The sequence below is a fragment of the Bos grunniens genome, chromosome 25 (genome assembly GCF_055505025.1).
Source record: "Bos grunniens cultivar Pamir isolate PY7600 chromosome 25, Bosgru_T2T1.0, whole genome shotgun sequence".
Taxonomy (NCBI): domain Eukaryota; kingdom Metazoa; phylum Chordata; class Mammalia; order Artiodactyla; family Bovidae; genus Bos; species Bos grunniens.
The window spans coordinates 15,588,977-15,603,058 of NC_141189.1; the positions used below are offsets into that span (position 1 = coordinate 15,588,977).

Here is a 14,082-nt window from a genome sequence, read left to right on the forward strand (position 1 = left end):
GTTGCACAATGCCAGACAGGGTAGGTGCTCAATAAACATTCCCTTTGGCCACTCTGAGTCATACCTGACTTGTAATTTGGCTATTGGGCTTTGAAACAATTCTAAGAGGAGTGGAATGCCCAAGGCCTAAGGATGAGGTTACAGATCAGGAAACATCTAAGTATCTGTGAGCGATGGCAGTGGGAAGAGCTGGTAACTTGGCTTTGGGGAAATAAAGAAGTTTGGAGGGAGTGGTAAATGCCCTTCTGGCAGCATATGAAACGGAAGAAATAAGTCAGGCAAGAAAAAAATTTAAAATTAACACTGTAGTACTTGTTCCCTCTCCACCCACCCTTAGAACTATGTTGATGATTCACACGGATCCCACAGAATCATTTTTTGTTGCTTCCTTGTGCTCATATTACCTTTGATGTGCTTTCAGAAGCCAGCACCAGAGGCTTGTTTGGTGAAAAGTCTCTCAAGTTAATGGAACTGTTTTGCTTTCAAAGAGCTGAAAATGGAAGTTCTCAGTCTGGGAGTTTTAAGTACCTGCCCAATCAAATATGGACAATAAACAAATGATCATCCAGCAGAGGAGTCCATCAATGATTGTGCCGCTTACCTCTCTTGCCTGGCCTCCTGCCCTTCCCTTTCCTGCCTCCCCTACTCCCTTCTGGAAGCACTTTCTCAACAAATCGCTTGGATACAAATCTTTGTAAGATGTGCTTCTAGGGAATCCAGGGCTTCCCTGGTGGCTCAGCTGGTAAAGAATCCACCTGCAATGCGGGAGACATGGGTTTGATCCCTGGGTTGAAAAGATCCCCTGGAGACAGGAAAGGCTACCCACTCCAGTATTCTGGCCTGGAGAAGTCCATGGACTATATGGTCCACAAGGTGGCAAAGAGTCAGACATGACTGAACAATTCACTCTAGGGAATCTAACTACCCTTCCTAGCTTCAAACCCTTCCATGGATCCCTGCTACCTCCAGGATAAAACTCACACTTCTTGGGCTGTAATTTCAAGGTCTTTCACCCTGATTACTATCTGCCTCTCCAGCCTCCCCCTCCTCCTCCCCCCAGCACTGCAGCAGCAAGATTTTCAGCCTGGCAAATCACTAGGGTTTCCCACCACCAGATACAATTCCTGTCTCCCCTCAGTCCCCCACTTCCATCACCAGTCCCACCAAGTAGGCTTTAAGCCTTCTTCCTTCCTGGCAAGATGGGTGCTAGGGGGGTCACCACCACCTGCTCCCTGGAGCCCTTTGCCCCCCCTACCCGGGCCCCACTGTCCTCTGGGGCCTGCCAGGGCACAATCCTGTGTGTTCTTTTACTTGGCAATAGCAGGCACGGCTGGCAGACAGTATTTTTAACCTTCCTTACTCAGGTTTAGGAATCAGGTGGCTCAGAAGAGTGCCCAGCTGGGTCACCTTCACCTCTATGACCTGTGACTGCTGGGAAGAATCGGAACTGAGGCCTGAAGCTGGGCCAACCTGGGCCTTCCATATTGTCTGGGAGGCAGAAACATTTGGGAAATGAAATGAATGAGAGGTTTGCACAAACTGCCCGACTCATCCCCACTCCAGTTAAATTTACTGTGCAGGAAACCCAGGGCCAATTCTGTTCCTGGTCTGCCAGGCAGTGAGGATGGTTAAGAGACCAGGACATGAACTAGTTAAACCCAGGGTCCAGGGGACCTGAAAGAGGGCAGAAACAAAGGTTCATCTGCCCTCCCCACACATGGGGCCTGAGAGGGCATTCAAAATGTGAACTTTAATAACAAACAGCAGGTCAAAGTGGGGTTCCCCAGGAACGAGAATGACGGAGCTGGTGAGGAAGACCTCGAGGGTCCCCACTTCCTCCCCTCTAAGGCCTGGAGGCAGGGAAGCAGTGGACCCTATGGAAGAGGGCCGGTGCCTGGCTCCATGTAAGTCCACCTGTTTGGGGCCCTAAGACCCGAGATGCAGCAGTGTGGAGCAGGGTGGTACCCTGCCGGGTCCGGGAGGTCCTGGCAGGGAGTGTGGCCCAGCCTGGGTAGGCCAGCCGGCCTAGGGCTGCGAGGTCAGATGCGGAAGCTTTCTTCCCGGCCATCGATGTGACGGAGCCGTAGGTAGACATCTGTGCCAATGCCCTGCAGCGACTGCAGCCGAAGGGAACCACCGAGGTACTCTGCGTAGGCCCGCGAAGTGGGCAGCCCGAAGCCAAAGCTGGGGGTGGGCGGGGGGACAGGACACAGGCTTCAGAGGCTTGAGTCTCCTGGGCCCTCCCACCCCTCTGTTCTGGCCAGATGGGGCCTCACCCGTGCATGGGTCCTGACTGGCCACCACTGTGCAAGTCCAGGTGGCCAAAGAGGGGGCTGATCCGGGGGTCCTGGGTGCTGGCCTCAGCTGTAGTGAAGTGGTAGTCCATCACCCGATCCAGGTCTTTGTGAGCAATTCCCCCGCCCCGGTCTGAAATCCTGGCAGGATGACGGTAACGGGGGTTTGGCTCAGCTTTGGTGGGGGTTCACTACCTCCCAAGCAGACAGTGAGTGCTAAGTCGGCCTTCCTGTCCCTTCCACCCACCCAAACATGGAATGTGGTCACCTGAACTCTTGGGCCTTGCTTTTTATAAGCTACTTTTCTCCACCCTCACTCCTGCCACTGACTGCTTAAACCTTCTCACAGGACTTGACATTTATTCTCTGCCCAGCACCATATTTCTGACTCTTTCCCTGCTCTGGGCCCCTCAGTTTCTGACAAAGGCAGGCCCCTGGGGCCTGCAATTGGCCCCAGATCAACTCATGTCCAGCTCCCGGCAATCTCAGGACCAGAGATTGTCCTGAAACACTAAGTCTCACTAAGCTTGAGGTCATTCAGCAGATCAGAAACAGTGCCCAGAAACCCGCATCCATACCACCCAACTCGCACCCAAGGCAAACCTGATGACGAGATCGATATCATTGTTGGCGATGGTGATGACGACATCTGGGACATTGTAGGGAGTGTCGAGGTGACTCTCCATTGTGGCTCTGTGCAAGGGGCCAAATACCAGTAGGTGGTGGTGCCCTGCCTCACCTCAGTTCCCATCTGCCCCCATCCAATACATCCAGCGGCCCACCTCATGGCGTTCTTGAGCAGCTCAGGTAGGATGTAGTCCAGTGGCATTGGGATGAAGGGGAAACGGGCAGCCACGTGTCCGTTGATGCGGACTCGGGGTGCATTGCCATACTTGTGCTCACACAGGCGTCTGTGGATAGGAGCAAGGGTTCAGATTCCAACCAGTGGGTCTCAACTGGAGCTGATTCTGTCCCCACCCTCCCAAGGACATTTTGCAATCCCTAGCAACATTTTTGTTTGCCACAACTGGGGAATATTACTGGCATCAAGTGAGTAGAAGCCAGGGATCCTTCTGAACATCCTAACAAGCACAGGCCAGCCCCTTACAGAAAAGAATAATCTGGCCCAAAACATGAACAGTACCACAGTTGAGAAATCCTGCCCTGGACCACATCCTGGGCAAGTGCTCAGACCTAGACCTTCCCTGCCCGATGATGTCCATTTCCTTAACCATTCTAACCTCACCTGGCAAAGTCCACCCACTTTTCAATAATCTTCTTCGGTGACAGGCGAGTGCAGATGATGCCAACAAAGTCGGGCTGGTAGGAGAAAGAAGGTCAGGACCAGAGATCACCTCTACCCACATCTTGGGCAACAAAAGCTTGTAAACTCTAGACTATGGAAGCAGCCCCAGGGCTCTCCCCAGACCCATGGACCAGGTCCCCAGTCCAACGGGGCTCCTGGCTCAGCTCCCTCTGGTCCACTTGACATACTCAGGTCCCGGCGCCCCACCTTGTCCTCATGTAGTGCCAGATGGTGGGTGGCCAACATACGGATCCCAAGCCTTGAAGTCAACGTCTTGTCTAAGAAGTAGCGGACGAGCTTCTCATCCTATAAAGAGCAGGCCTCAGAAACCTGGTGCCTTTCCCAGGACCCTACCAGGTCTGGGCCCACATTGTGCTGCCCTCACCTCTATGTACTTCCGGCTCTCACGCAGGCCTTCCGCTAAGAGGGTCACCACGTCCTTGTGGTCATCCAACAGCTGTCGCACCAGCTGGCAGTATCGGGCCTCATCCGCCTGGTCCTTGATCTGCAAGCCACGTAGTCGTGAGCGTGGGTGGTCCAGCCCTGACCTCTCAGCCCCTCACCCTGCCCTGGCCCAGCCCTCACCGGAGGGAAGTCTGTCAGCTTCTGGAAGGCACGGATGTACAGCTCGTGCTGCAAGGAAGAGGTGTTGGAATTCACAAGGATGCTTTGGGCACAGGTAGAGAACAGTCAGCCATGACCACCTATGGGGACTGCCATCCACCCCAGTTCATTGGGTTCCGAACCCATCATGGTCTTTCAAGTCTCCATGAAAGCTTGGGCCGAGTCCTCTAGGACTCAGAAACCTTTAGGCAGGTAGGTCTCTACCACTCTGGTTCCCTCTCCCTATCTGCCCCATGGGTGGTGGGCACACTGACTTAAGGTCCTTTCCTATGCCCCCTTGAGGCCATCTTACCACGTGCAGTATGGTGGGGTTGCAGCCAATGATGAAAGGAAGGCTGCGGAAGCCCTTGATGCGGTGAGCGATCCTCACTGGCAACTCCTGCTGCAAGTAGCGGGCACTTTTCTAGAAGAAAGAGAAGAGGGAAGTTAAGGCCAGGGGCTGGGGGGCTGGGTCAGAGCTCCAGGGCCCAAGAGCAAAACAAGAAGCAGGAATCTTACCAGGAGGTGACTGCCATCCTGAGAGCGGCCTGAATAGAGCATCATGGTTGGAGTGAGACGGACTGAAGGCTGAAGGGACAGAGGGCCTTTGAGCATAGTATCTCCAACGCCCTGCCCCCGGCCATATTAGCTTCACCCCTTCCCGGGACACCCACTCCAGCTCCAGACCCAGGCCTCACCGCCCTAGCTGCACACCTTCTCCGCTGCGACGTCAATGGCTGACTGGTTGTAAAAGGAGGTGACGGTCTTAGAGCGCTCCCGTGCCATTTCCACATGGTGGGTATCAGTGGCTGATGTGGAGCGGGCCCGGAGCGAGAGTGCGGGCCCCAAGAGAGGCCGGAGGGGTGGCCCGCCCCGGGGTCCGCTCCCCAGCACCGAAGCCAGTATCATCGTTCTGTTCCTTTGAACTGGACTGGGTGGCCAGTAGGGCTGAGGACCCGATAGACGGAGGCGACCCCAAAACTGGGCAAGAAGGATGTGGGTAGGCAGGGACTCTTCTCTGACTTCAGGGGTGAGCGCCGGTTGACGATGCTGACCAGCTCAGCCTCCGGGGAGCAGCTCCCATCTACCAAGGCGGGGAAAGGGGTAGTTGTACGGATCTGAATCCAGAAGTGCCCTCTCTCTACGTGAGCACAGGTATAATCAGATTTGACCATCTCTGCCCAACCCCTTCAACCATCTCCCCAAACACACACACACACACAGGGAGAGCCTGGATCACCTTGCTTTCTGGAGTTACTATTCTTCAATCTAAGGCTCTATCTGGTAGCTTGGAGGGGAGGGGATCCTTAGACCAGTCCAGCCCGAAACCTTGCCCCTGATCTCTCGGATCCGCTGCACCTCGTTCAAGGGGCGGGGCTGACCCCTAATCCGGCCCCTTCAGACCCCGACTGGGGTCTGGCCTGCATACGTGTGGCACAAAGAATTGTGCACCGAGGTTTGGCTGCGTGGAAGCAGCGGCTCGGGAGTCCCCATCTAGGTCCCTCCCTCCGCAGGGCCACTTGGTTCAGCCCAGATCTCCCCCATATGCTAGATGCTGGTCCCCCCACCCCCGCCCTCCACGCGCGCTCCAACGATCCAGGGCAAAGGCGGAGGGTGCGGTCAAGTGATGCGAAGCCTTAGCGGGCATGGTCTGCGCAGGTCGCTCCCCTTACCGCTGGGCCAGAGCCAGGGCCAGGGTCCGAGCGGTACAGGCCAAGAGTCGACCGGGCCGGGCGAGCCTAGCCGCCTGCGCCCTCTGCCGCCGTGACGTCGCGTGGGCTATGGGCGCCCGGTGCCTCCTGGGAGTTGTAGTTTGGAGCAGAGGACTCGCACCCTCGCGCCCAGCCCGGAGAAGTTATGTCCCTGCTCCTAGACCCCCCAAATAACCCCAGAGTTACCTAGTCTCTCTGGGAAGCAGGCCCTCGGGAAAGAAATGGGACAGGGCGAGAATACCCTGAGATGCAACGTGCACAGACCAAACGCTATCTGGATTCCCTCTCTGAGGTCTGGTCCTTCTTCTCAAGGTCTTGACTCATTTGTGGAAAACCAAAGTGCCTGGTTCAAAACCCAGCTCAGTCATTCACTATCTGGGGCAAGTTACTTAAATTACTCAATACTTTAATTCCTGTCTTGGTAAAATGAAGTTGTATCAACCTTGGGGTTGTGTGGTTACATGAATTTATCCATGTAAAGTGCCTAGAATAGTGCTGGGCATGGAATTAACACTATATTAGCTATTGTTATTAATATTATTACTAATTAATATCAGCAACAAACACTGATTAGGTGACATTCTGGGCTAGGAGAGATTTGGTCTTGAGTTAATAGACCCTTCTCAACCTGTAGAGGAAGATAGACAATTGATGGACAATAGATAGACAATTGATACACGTGCAGTGTGAATAGGACTCAGCCACGCCTGGGAGCTGGAATGGGAAGGGCATATCATGACAGAGAAGAGCATGGAGCCATGTGGAGTCTGAGAGGAGAGGGGCTGAATGAGGGGACCAGACCTGTATTTGTCCTGAGGTAGTAAGAAGTTATTGAGGGATTTTAACGGAATAGATCTGCGCCTTAGAACCCTTTGGCTACAGTAGTTAGGATGTGAGACCAAATGCAGAGAGCCTAGTGAAAAGACAATTTTTTTTTTTTTTCCCAAGCAGGAGATGATGGGAGAGAGACTTTTCAGTGTGTTTATGTGTGCTTGAACTGACTGGATTCTAAATATTTTAAAAATTTAAAGAAGCAAGTAAAGCGGGAGATGTCTTTGAAGCTATCTTTTTTTTTTTTTTCCTTTTTCAGCTGCGACCTACCGCTTGCGGAATCTTGGTTCCGGGACCAGGGATTTAACCTGGGCCCTCCGCAGTGAAAGCTGGACCCTTTACCACCAGCTGGCCTGCCTGAGGAATTGGCTGGAAAGTCTGCACAGATCATGAGGAAGGGGCTCCCTGAGTCTCTGGATTTCCCCTTTGCCCCTCATCTCCACACCATTCCCACTCTCTTTTCCCGAATCCTGGCGCTATCCTGGAGTGAAGCCGGAGGAGGCTGGAGGCAGGCAGGGCTTGAGCCAGTAGAAGAAGGGAGAGGGGAGGATGCTTCCGGTGGGAGGCCAGCGTGCCCACTGAGGCAAAGAAGTGCTTGTAGTGTGCCAGAACTCTGCGCTCAAGTGGCCGCGGCGAGGCCGGGAATGCGGGAGACGGCTGCTGTCAGAGTCTGCAGACATCCGGGAAGAGCCTCACCTCGTTTGACCCTGCACGCTGGCCCAGAGCCCGGCCAGGACTCGCTGCTGCCTCCCGGCGGTGGAGGTTGGACATGCACCACCACGAGTGCCCCCTTCCAGTCAGGCCCTTGTTTATGAGATTGACATGTGTTCGTTTCATCTTCGTAACAGTACCTCTGAGGTAGGTCCTATTAATATCCTCATTTTTCACAGGACGGGATAGAGGCCCAGAAAGATTATACGGGAGATTTCCCTGATGGTCAGTGGTTAAGACTACTTGCTCCAGATACATGGGACCCAGGTTCAATCGCTGGTCAGGGAAAGAGATCCTGCATGCCAGCAAGGAAGATTTCATCGTGCCCCAACTAAGGCCCAGTGCAGCCAAATAAATTTTTTAAAAAGAGATTAAATAACTTGTCCCCTCCTTCCTCTCTGTCCTTACCTCCCATTACACTGGCACACCTATTTCCCCCTAAACATACTTAGGCACATTCCACCTCTCAGGAGCTGTTTCCTCCGTTTAGAACACCGTTCCCCTCCACATAGCTTACTCCCTCACCTCCTCTAAGCTTTTGCCCAAATGTCAGTTGGACAAAGCCCAACTTGATAATCCGATTTAAAATTGCAATCGCCCCCATTCCCCTCTGGTTAGTATGGCTTCCCGGGTAGATCAGATCAGATCAGATCAGATCAGTCGCTCAGTCATGTCCGACTCTTAGCGACCCCATGAATCGCAGCACGCCAGTAAGGCTAGTGGTAAAGAGCCTGCCTGCCAATGCAGGAGACCTAAGAGATGTGGGTTTGATCCCTGGGTCGGGAAGATCCCCTGGAGAAGGAAATGACAACCCACTCCAGTATTCTTGCCTGAAAAATCCCATGGACAGAGGAGTCTGGAGGACTACAGTCTATAAGGTCCCACAGAGTCGGACATGACTGAGCAACTTAGTAGCAGTAGCAGCCATTCCCCTCACACTGCTTTACTCAGTTATTTATTTATTTGGCTGGACTTCAAGGCTTTTGGGCTCTTAGTTCTGGGACCAGGGACTGAACCATGACCCCCTTCAGTGAAAAATGCTGAGTTCTAACCACTGGACTGCCTGGGAATTTCTTCTGCTCTACTCTTTATTTCATCCAGAGCATTTATCACCAACAACATATTATATGAATTTATTATATTAATTACTCGTTTTTTTCCCTGAAATGTAAGACCAATGTATGAATATTTGTCTGCTATACTGATTTATCTTGTGCCCCTAACACAGTCTCTGGCATGTAACAGGTGCTCAATAAACATTTGTTAAATCAATGAAAGAAATATTGGGCTTTCTTCTCTGAGCTGTTGAAAGGCAGAGTGACAAAGCTACATCTTTATTTTGTTTTTTGTTTTTATTTTTAAAGGATCACTTTGATTGTTGCATGGAGAATGTATGTTGGGGTGACGGACAAATATCTGAGAGACCAGAGAGGAGGCTACTACATTTGTCTAGGTAGGAGCTGATGATGGTTTGGGTCAAGGTAGTGGTCTGCATAAATTACCAGGAGTGAGAGAGATGTCCAGGAGGAGTGGTTTGGGTGGACTGGGGGAGGCCAAGGTTAAAATGGGAAACCCCAGAGAAGAGCCAGATTTGGAGAAGGTAAAGAGCTTAGTTTGCCCTTTGTAAACCGTTCAGATTTTGTTTATCTTTTTAAACTAATTTTTATTGGAGTATAATTGCTTTACAACGTTGTTAGTTTCTACTATGCTGCTGCTGCTAAGTCTCTTCAGTCGTGTCCGACTCTGTGCGGCCCCATAGATGGCAGCCCACCAGGCTCCCCCATCCCTGGGATTCTCTAGGCAAGAATACTGAAGTGGGTTGCCATTTCCTTCTCCAATGCATGAAAGTGAAAAGTGAAAGTGAAGTCGCTCAGTCGTGTCGTACTCAGTGACCCCATGGACTGCAGCCTACCAGGCTCCTCTGTCCATGGGATTTTCCAGGCAAGAGTACTGGAGTGGGGTGCCATTGCCTTCTCCAGTTTCTACTATACAGCGAAGTAAATCAGCTATATATTCTACTATACAGCAAAGTAAATCAGCTATATGTATACATACATCTCCTCTTTTGGGGATTTCCTTTAGGTCACCATAGAGCACTGAATAGAATTCCCTGAGCTATACAGTAGGTTCTCATTAATTATCTATGTTATGTGCATGAGTGCTCAGTCGTGTCCAACTCTTTGTGACCCCATGGACTGCAGCCCGTCAGTCATCTGTCCGTGGGATTTCCCAGGCAAGAGTACTGGACTGGATTGCCATTTCCTCCCCCAGCGGATCTTTCCAACCCAGGGATCAAACTCGGGTCTCCCATGTCTCCTGCATTGAGGGGGATTCTTTACCACTGAGCCACCTGGGACTCTATTTTTATACACAGTATCAGTAGTGTGGGGCTTCCCTTGTGGCTCAGTTGGTAAAGAATCTATCTGCAATGCAGGAGACCTGGGTTCGATCTCTGGATTGGGAAGATCCCCTGGAGAAGGAAATGGCAACCTACTCCAGTATTCTTGCCTGGAGGATTCCATGGACAGAGGAGCTGGGCAGGCTATAGTCCATGGGATCGAAAACAGTCGGACACAACTGTGTGACTAACTTTCACTTTTTCATCAGTACTGTATATAGTCAATCCCCAAGTCCCAATTCATCCCACCACACCCCCTTTCCCCTCTTGATGTTCATATGTTTATTCTCTATATCTATGTCTCTATTTCTGTTTTTGTGTGTGGGGGGAGGGTTGTTGGAGTTTTTTGAGCTGTGATAAGTCTTCATGATGGCACATGGGCTTTTCGTTACACTGACTTCTCCTGTTGCAGGGTTCGGGCTCTCTAGTTGAGGCATTAGGGCTTAGTTGCCCCACGGCATGTGGAATCTTAGTTCCCTGACTAGGGATCAACCTGGGTCCCCTACCTTGGAAGACAGATCCTTAAACTCTAAACCACTATATTGTTTTGCAAATAAGATCATCTATACCATTGTCTAGTTTCCACACATATGCATTAATAAATGATATGTTTTACTCTTTCTGACTCACTTCACTCTGTAAGACAGCCTCTAGATTCATCCATGTCTCCACAAATGACCCAATATCATTTCTTTTATTGCTGAGTAACATAGGAGCTCAGTTTTGAGTGTGTTGCATTTCATCAGATTGACCTGTGAGAATATCCAGATGAAGAGGTCCTAGAATTGTTTCTACTATGGGGTTTGGAACCCAGGATCAAGATCTGGGCTCAGAGCTCAGAAGCTGTAATCTGTATGGAGTAAGAGAAGACGTGGGTGGAGAAAAATCTGCCTCATGTGGCAGTTTGTATTTCCCATAGATGCTGCACCCCACACACCCACATGAACTTCTCTTTTTTAAAAAATTAATTAATTATATATTTATTTATGGCTGTACTGGGTCTTCAGTATTGTGCATGGGCTTTCTCTAGTCGAGGTGAGCAGGGGCTACTCTTTGTTTCGGTGTTCTGGCTTCTCATTGCTGTGGCTTCTCTTGTTCCAGAGTACGGGCTCTAGGGTGTGTGGGCTTCAATAGTTGCAGCACGTGGATTCTAGAGCTCAGGCTCAGTAGTTGTGGTGCCTGGGCTTAGTTGCTCCACAGTATGTAGAATCTTCCCAGACCAGGAGTCAAATCTGTGTCCCTGGCATTGGCAGGTGGATTCCCATCTACTGCATCACCAAGAAAGTCCCTGAACTTCTTAGTTTATGATTTTGAGCCTTCTCTTATCAAGAGGTGAAGTTCTGATTTCCTTCCCATTTGTTCTAAGCAGATTTGTGATTACAGTGGAAGGGATACTAAATGATGATGTATGAAGCTAGATCATAAAAGATGATACAGCTTCTACTTGGTTCCCTGGAGAACTTTTACTGGAGACCTGAGTAGTCACATAAGCAATCTAATTGCCCTGTATTTTTTAATTATTTATTTTTTGGTAGTTATTATTTTGGCCATATAGGACCCTAGCTCCCCAACCAGGGATCGAACCCATGCCCTCTGCATTGGAAGCACATAGTCCTAACCATTGGACTACCACAGGAGTCCCTGATTGCCCTGTATTAATTATCTGTTGTTGTGTGACAAATTACCCTCACAATATAGCAGTTCAAAACAATAAATATTTATTATCTCACACACTTTCTTTGGGTTAGGAATTAGGCAAACATGGCAGCTGACTTCACCCAGAGTGGGTGATCTAAAAGGGAGCAAGATGGAAGCCACAATATCCTAATAACAGCCTCCAAACTCATAAACCATCATGTCTGCATTATCCCATTGGGCCAGGTCAGCCCTATTTAGGGTGGGAAGAAATTACACAATGGTATGTATACCAGGAGGTGGAAATCATGGAAGACAGTTTTGGAAACTGGTTGCTGTGGCCTGGAGTCTGCCATGCTGTGAGGAAGCCCTAAGTAGCCCCTATGGAGGAGTGGCTACATGGATTCACAGAGAGTCCCTGAGGCTACACGAAGGGGAGGGGGCATAAGTCTTCGGTAGCTCAGTGCTAAAGAATCCCCCTGCCAGTGCAGGGGACACGGGCCAGGAAGATCTATCCCACATGCCACGGAGCAACTAAGCCCTTGCACTACAACTCCTGAGCCTGTGCTGTAGAGCCCTCGCATCACAATTATTGAAGCCTGTGAGCTTAGAGCCCGTGCAACAAGAGAAGCCACCATAATGAGAACCCCTCACACTGCAACTAGAGAGTAGCCTCCATTCGCCACAACTGGAGAAAAGCCCACTCGCAGCAACAAAAACCCAGCACAGCCAAAAACAAAGAAGAGAGAGAGAAGCCAAGTTATCAGCCTCCCATTGCTCCAATATTAGTCATCATCGGACTGCAGTTATGTGAGCCAGTACTGCCCAGGCAAAATTCTCACCTCGAATTCCTAACTCCTAAAAACTGAGAGAAAATGAAAAGGTTGTTTCTCTTCAGTCTTTATTTTTGTGGTAATTTGTTAAACAGCAGTAAGCCCTCAATGAGTCCCACCTCCCTGTATTTATATCCCTCTGGAGTCTCTTCCCACATTGAACAGAGCTGACCTGACCCAGTAAGATAAATGACAACGTGTGACTTTCAAGGCTGAGTCATAAAGATACTGTGGTTTCCACTTTACTCCCTCTTGTGAAGTCGTGAAGTCGATCAGTGGTGTCCGACTCTTTGTGACCCCATGGACTGTAGCCCACCAGGCTCCTCCATCCATGGAATTTTCTAGGCAAGAGTACTGGAGTGGGGTGCCATTGCCTTCTCCAGGGGATCTTCCCAACCCAGGGATCGAACCCAGGTCTCCCACACTGTGGGCAGACGCTTTACCATCTGAGCCACCAGGGAATTTTACTCCCTCTTAGATCACTCATTTGGGAAGAAGTCAGCCACAAATAATAGGAACACGCCAGAAAACTGTGGAAAGAGCTGAGAAACTGGCCTAAGTCATAGTGCTCTGTACTAGATTCCTATTGCTGCTATAACAAATTATCACAAACTTAGTAGCTTAAAACTACATGAACTTATCTTATAGTCCTGGAGTTCAGAAGTCTGGCATGGGTCTCACTGAGCTAAAATCAGGATGGCAATAGTTCCTTTCTGGGGAAGTCCCTGGAGATCCAGTGATTAGGACTTTGCCAGTGGTTAGGACTTTGCACCTCCACTTCGGGAGCAGGGATTTGGTGCCTGGTTAGGGAACTAGGATCCTGCAAGCCATGTTGTGAAGCCAAAAAACAAAACAACAACAAAAACTTCCTCTCTGTAGGCTCTAGAGGAGAATCCATTTCTTTAACTTTTCCTGCTGCTAGAGACCACCCACATTCCCTAGCTCATGACCCCTTTCCTCCATGTTCAAAGCCAGCAACATTGATCTCTTTTTGCTTTTCTTCAGTAGTCACACCGCCTTCTGACTCTTCTGCTGCTCTCACTTTTAAGGACCCTTGTGATGACATTGGACCCATAGGATAATCTGTTTTAAAATCAGCAGATTAGTAGCCTTCATTCCACATGCAATCTTAATTCCCATTTGCCATGTAAACTAATATGTCCACAGGTCCCAAGAATTAGGGCACTGACATCTTTGGGAGCCTGGAGAAGGGAATGGCAACCCATTCCAGTATTCTTGCCTGGAGAATTCCATAGACAGAAGAGCCTGGAGAGCTATAGTCCATGGGGTCACATAGAGTCAGACATGATTGAGCAACTGATACACACACAACACACACACACATCTTTAAGAGCCATTATTCCACTGACCACATTGTCTGGAAGAGGAGTAGGCCTGAGAAGAAGCAGCCAGGGAGGGAGGAGGGCCATTTAGAAGAGTGAAATATAACAAAAGCCAGAGGAAGACAGGGTTCCCAGGAAGGATTAATACTGTTGGGAATCAAGCATGATAAGAACTGAAAAATATTCGTTGAATTTAGCTTCCTGGTGATACTAGTTATCAGGGGAGTACCAGGGGCAGGAGCTAGTTTATGTTGTGTTGGGCAGCAAGGAAAATGTAAGGAAGTAAAGACTGAGAGTGTAAAATCTTCTGGAAAAAAAAAACAAAAACAAAACTTGATTGTAAAGGGGTATTTATTGCAGCTTCTAAAATGGGGCGGGGGGGAAGTTCCAATGCAAATGGAAGGAAGGGGAGGTAT

General features: G+C 50.0%; 1 protein-coding gene and 1 long non-coding RNA gene across 3 annotated transcripts; one reads left to right on the plus strand and one right to left on the minus strand.

Annotated features, from left to right (window-relative positions):
• Window positions 1-1,731: 1,731 nt before the first annotated feature.
• BCKDK (branched chain keto acid dehydrogenase kinase) lies at window positions 1,732-5,986 on the minus strand. Of its 2 annotated transcripts, none has more exons than XM_086374824.1 (12): window positions 5,877-5,986; window positions 4,918-5,287; window positions 4,723-4,791; window positions 4,517-4,627; window positions 4,186-4,233; window positions 3,986-4,105; window positions 3,808-3,906; window positions 3,541-3,614; window positions 3,077-3,205; window positions 2,898-2,987; window positions 2,277-2,435; window positions 1,732-2,184 (listed from the first exon to the last, which is right to left on the minus strand). In XM_086374824.1, exons 2-12 carry the CDS (start codon window positions 5,110-5,112, stop codon window positions 2,040-2,042), a joined length of 1,239 nt encoding a protein of 412 aa, XP_086230950.1. In that variant the 5' UTR covers window positions 5,113-5,287; window positions 5,877-5,986; the 3' UTR covers window positions 1,732-2,039. The 2 variants fall into 2 exon arrangements, with proteins under 2 accessions (XP_086230950.1, XP_086230951.1); XM_086374825.1 differs by having other exon boundaries at window positions 5,444-5,986.
• A 995-nt stretch (window positions 5,987-6,981) lies between these two features.
• On the plus strand, window positions 6,982-10,473 carry LOC147345091 (uncharacterized). Its single transcript, XR_015154534.1, has 2 exons — window positions 6,982-7,604; window positions 8,822-10,473. It is a non-coding gene; the product is annotated as an uncharacterized LOC147345091 (long non-coding RNA).
• The last annotated feature ends 3,609 nt before the right edge of the window (window positions 10,474-14,082 follow it).

What these genes read in the sequence shown, in the direction of transcription:
- BCKDK (XM_086374824.1), bottom strand. Translation starts at nt 5,112, where the DNA reads ATGATACTGGCTTCGGTGCTGGGGAGCGGACCCCGGGGCGGGCCACCC. An exon ending in AGAGCCGGAAGTACATAGAG is followed by an intron (nt 3,907 to 3,985) that starts GTGAGGGCAGCA and finishes TGCTCTTTATAG; the next exon opens with GATGAGAAGCTCGTCCGCTA. An exon ending in AAGTGGGTGGACTTTGCCAG is followed by an intron (nt 3,206 to 3,540) that starts GTGAGGTTAGAA and finishes TCCTATCCACAG; the next exon opens with ACGCCTGTGTGAGCACAAGT.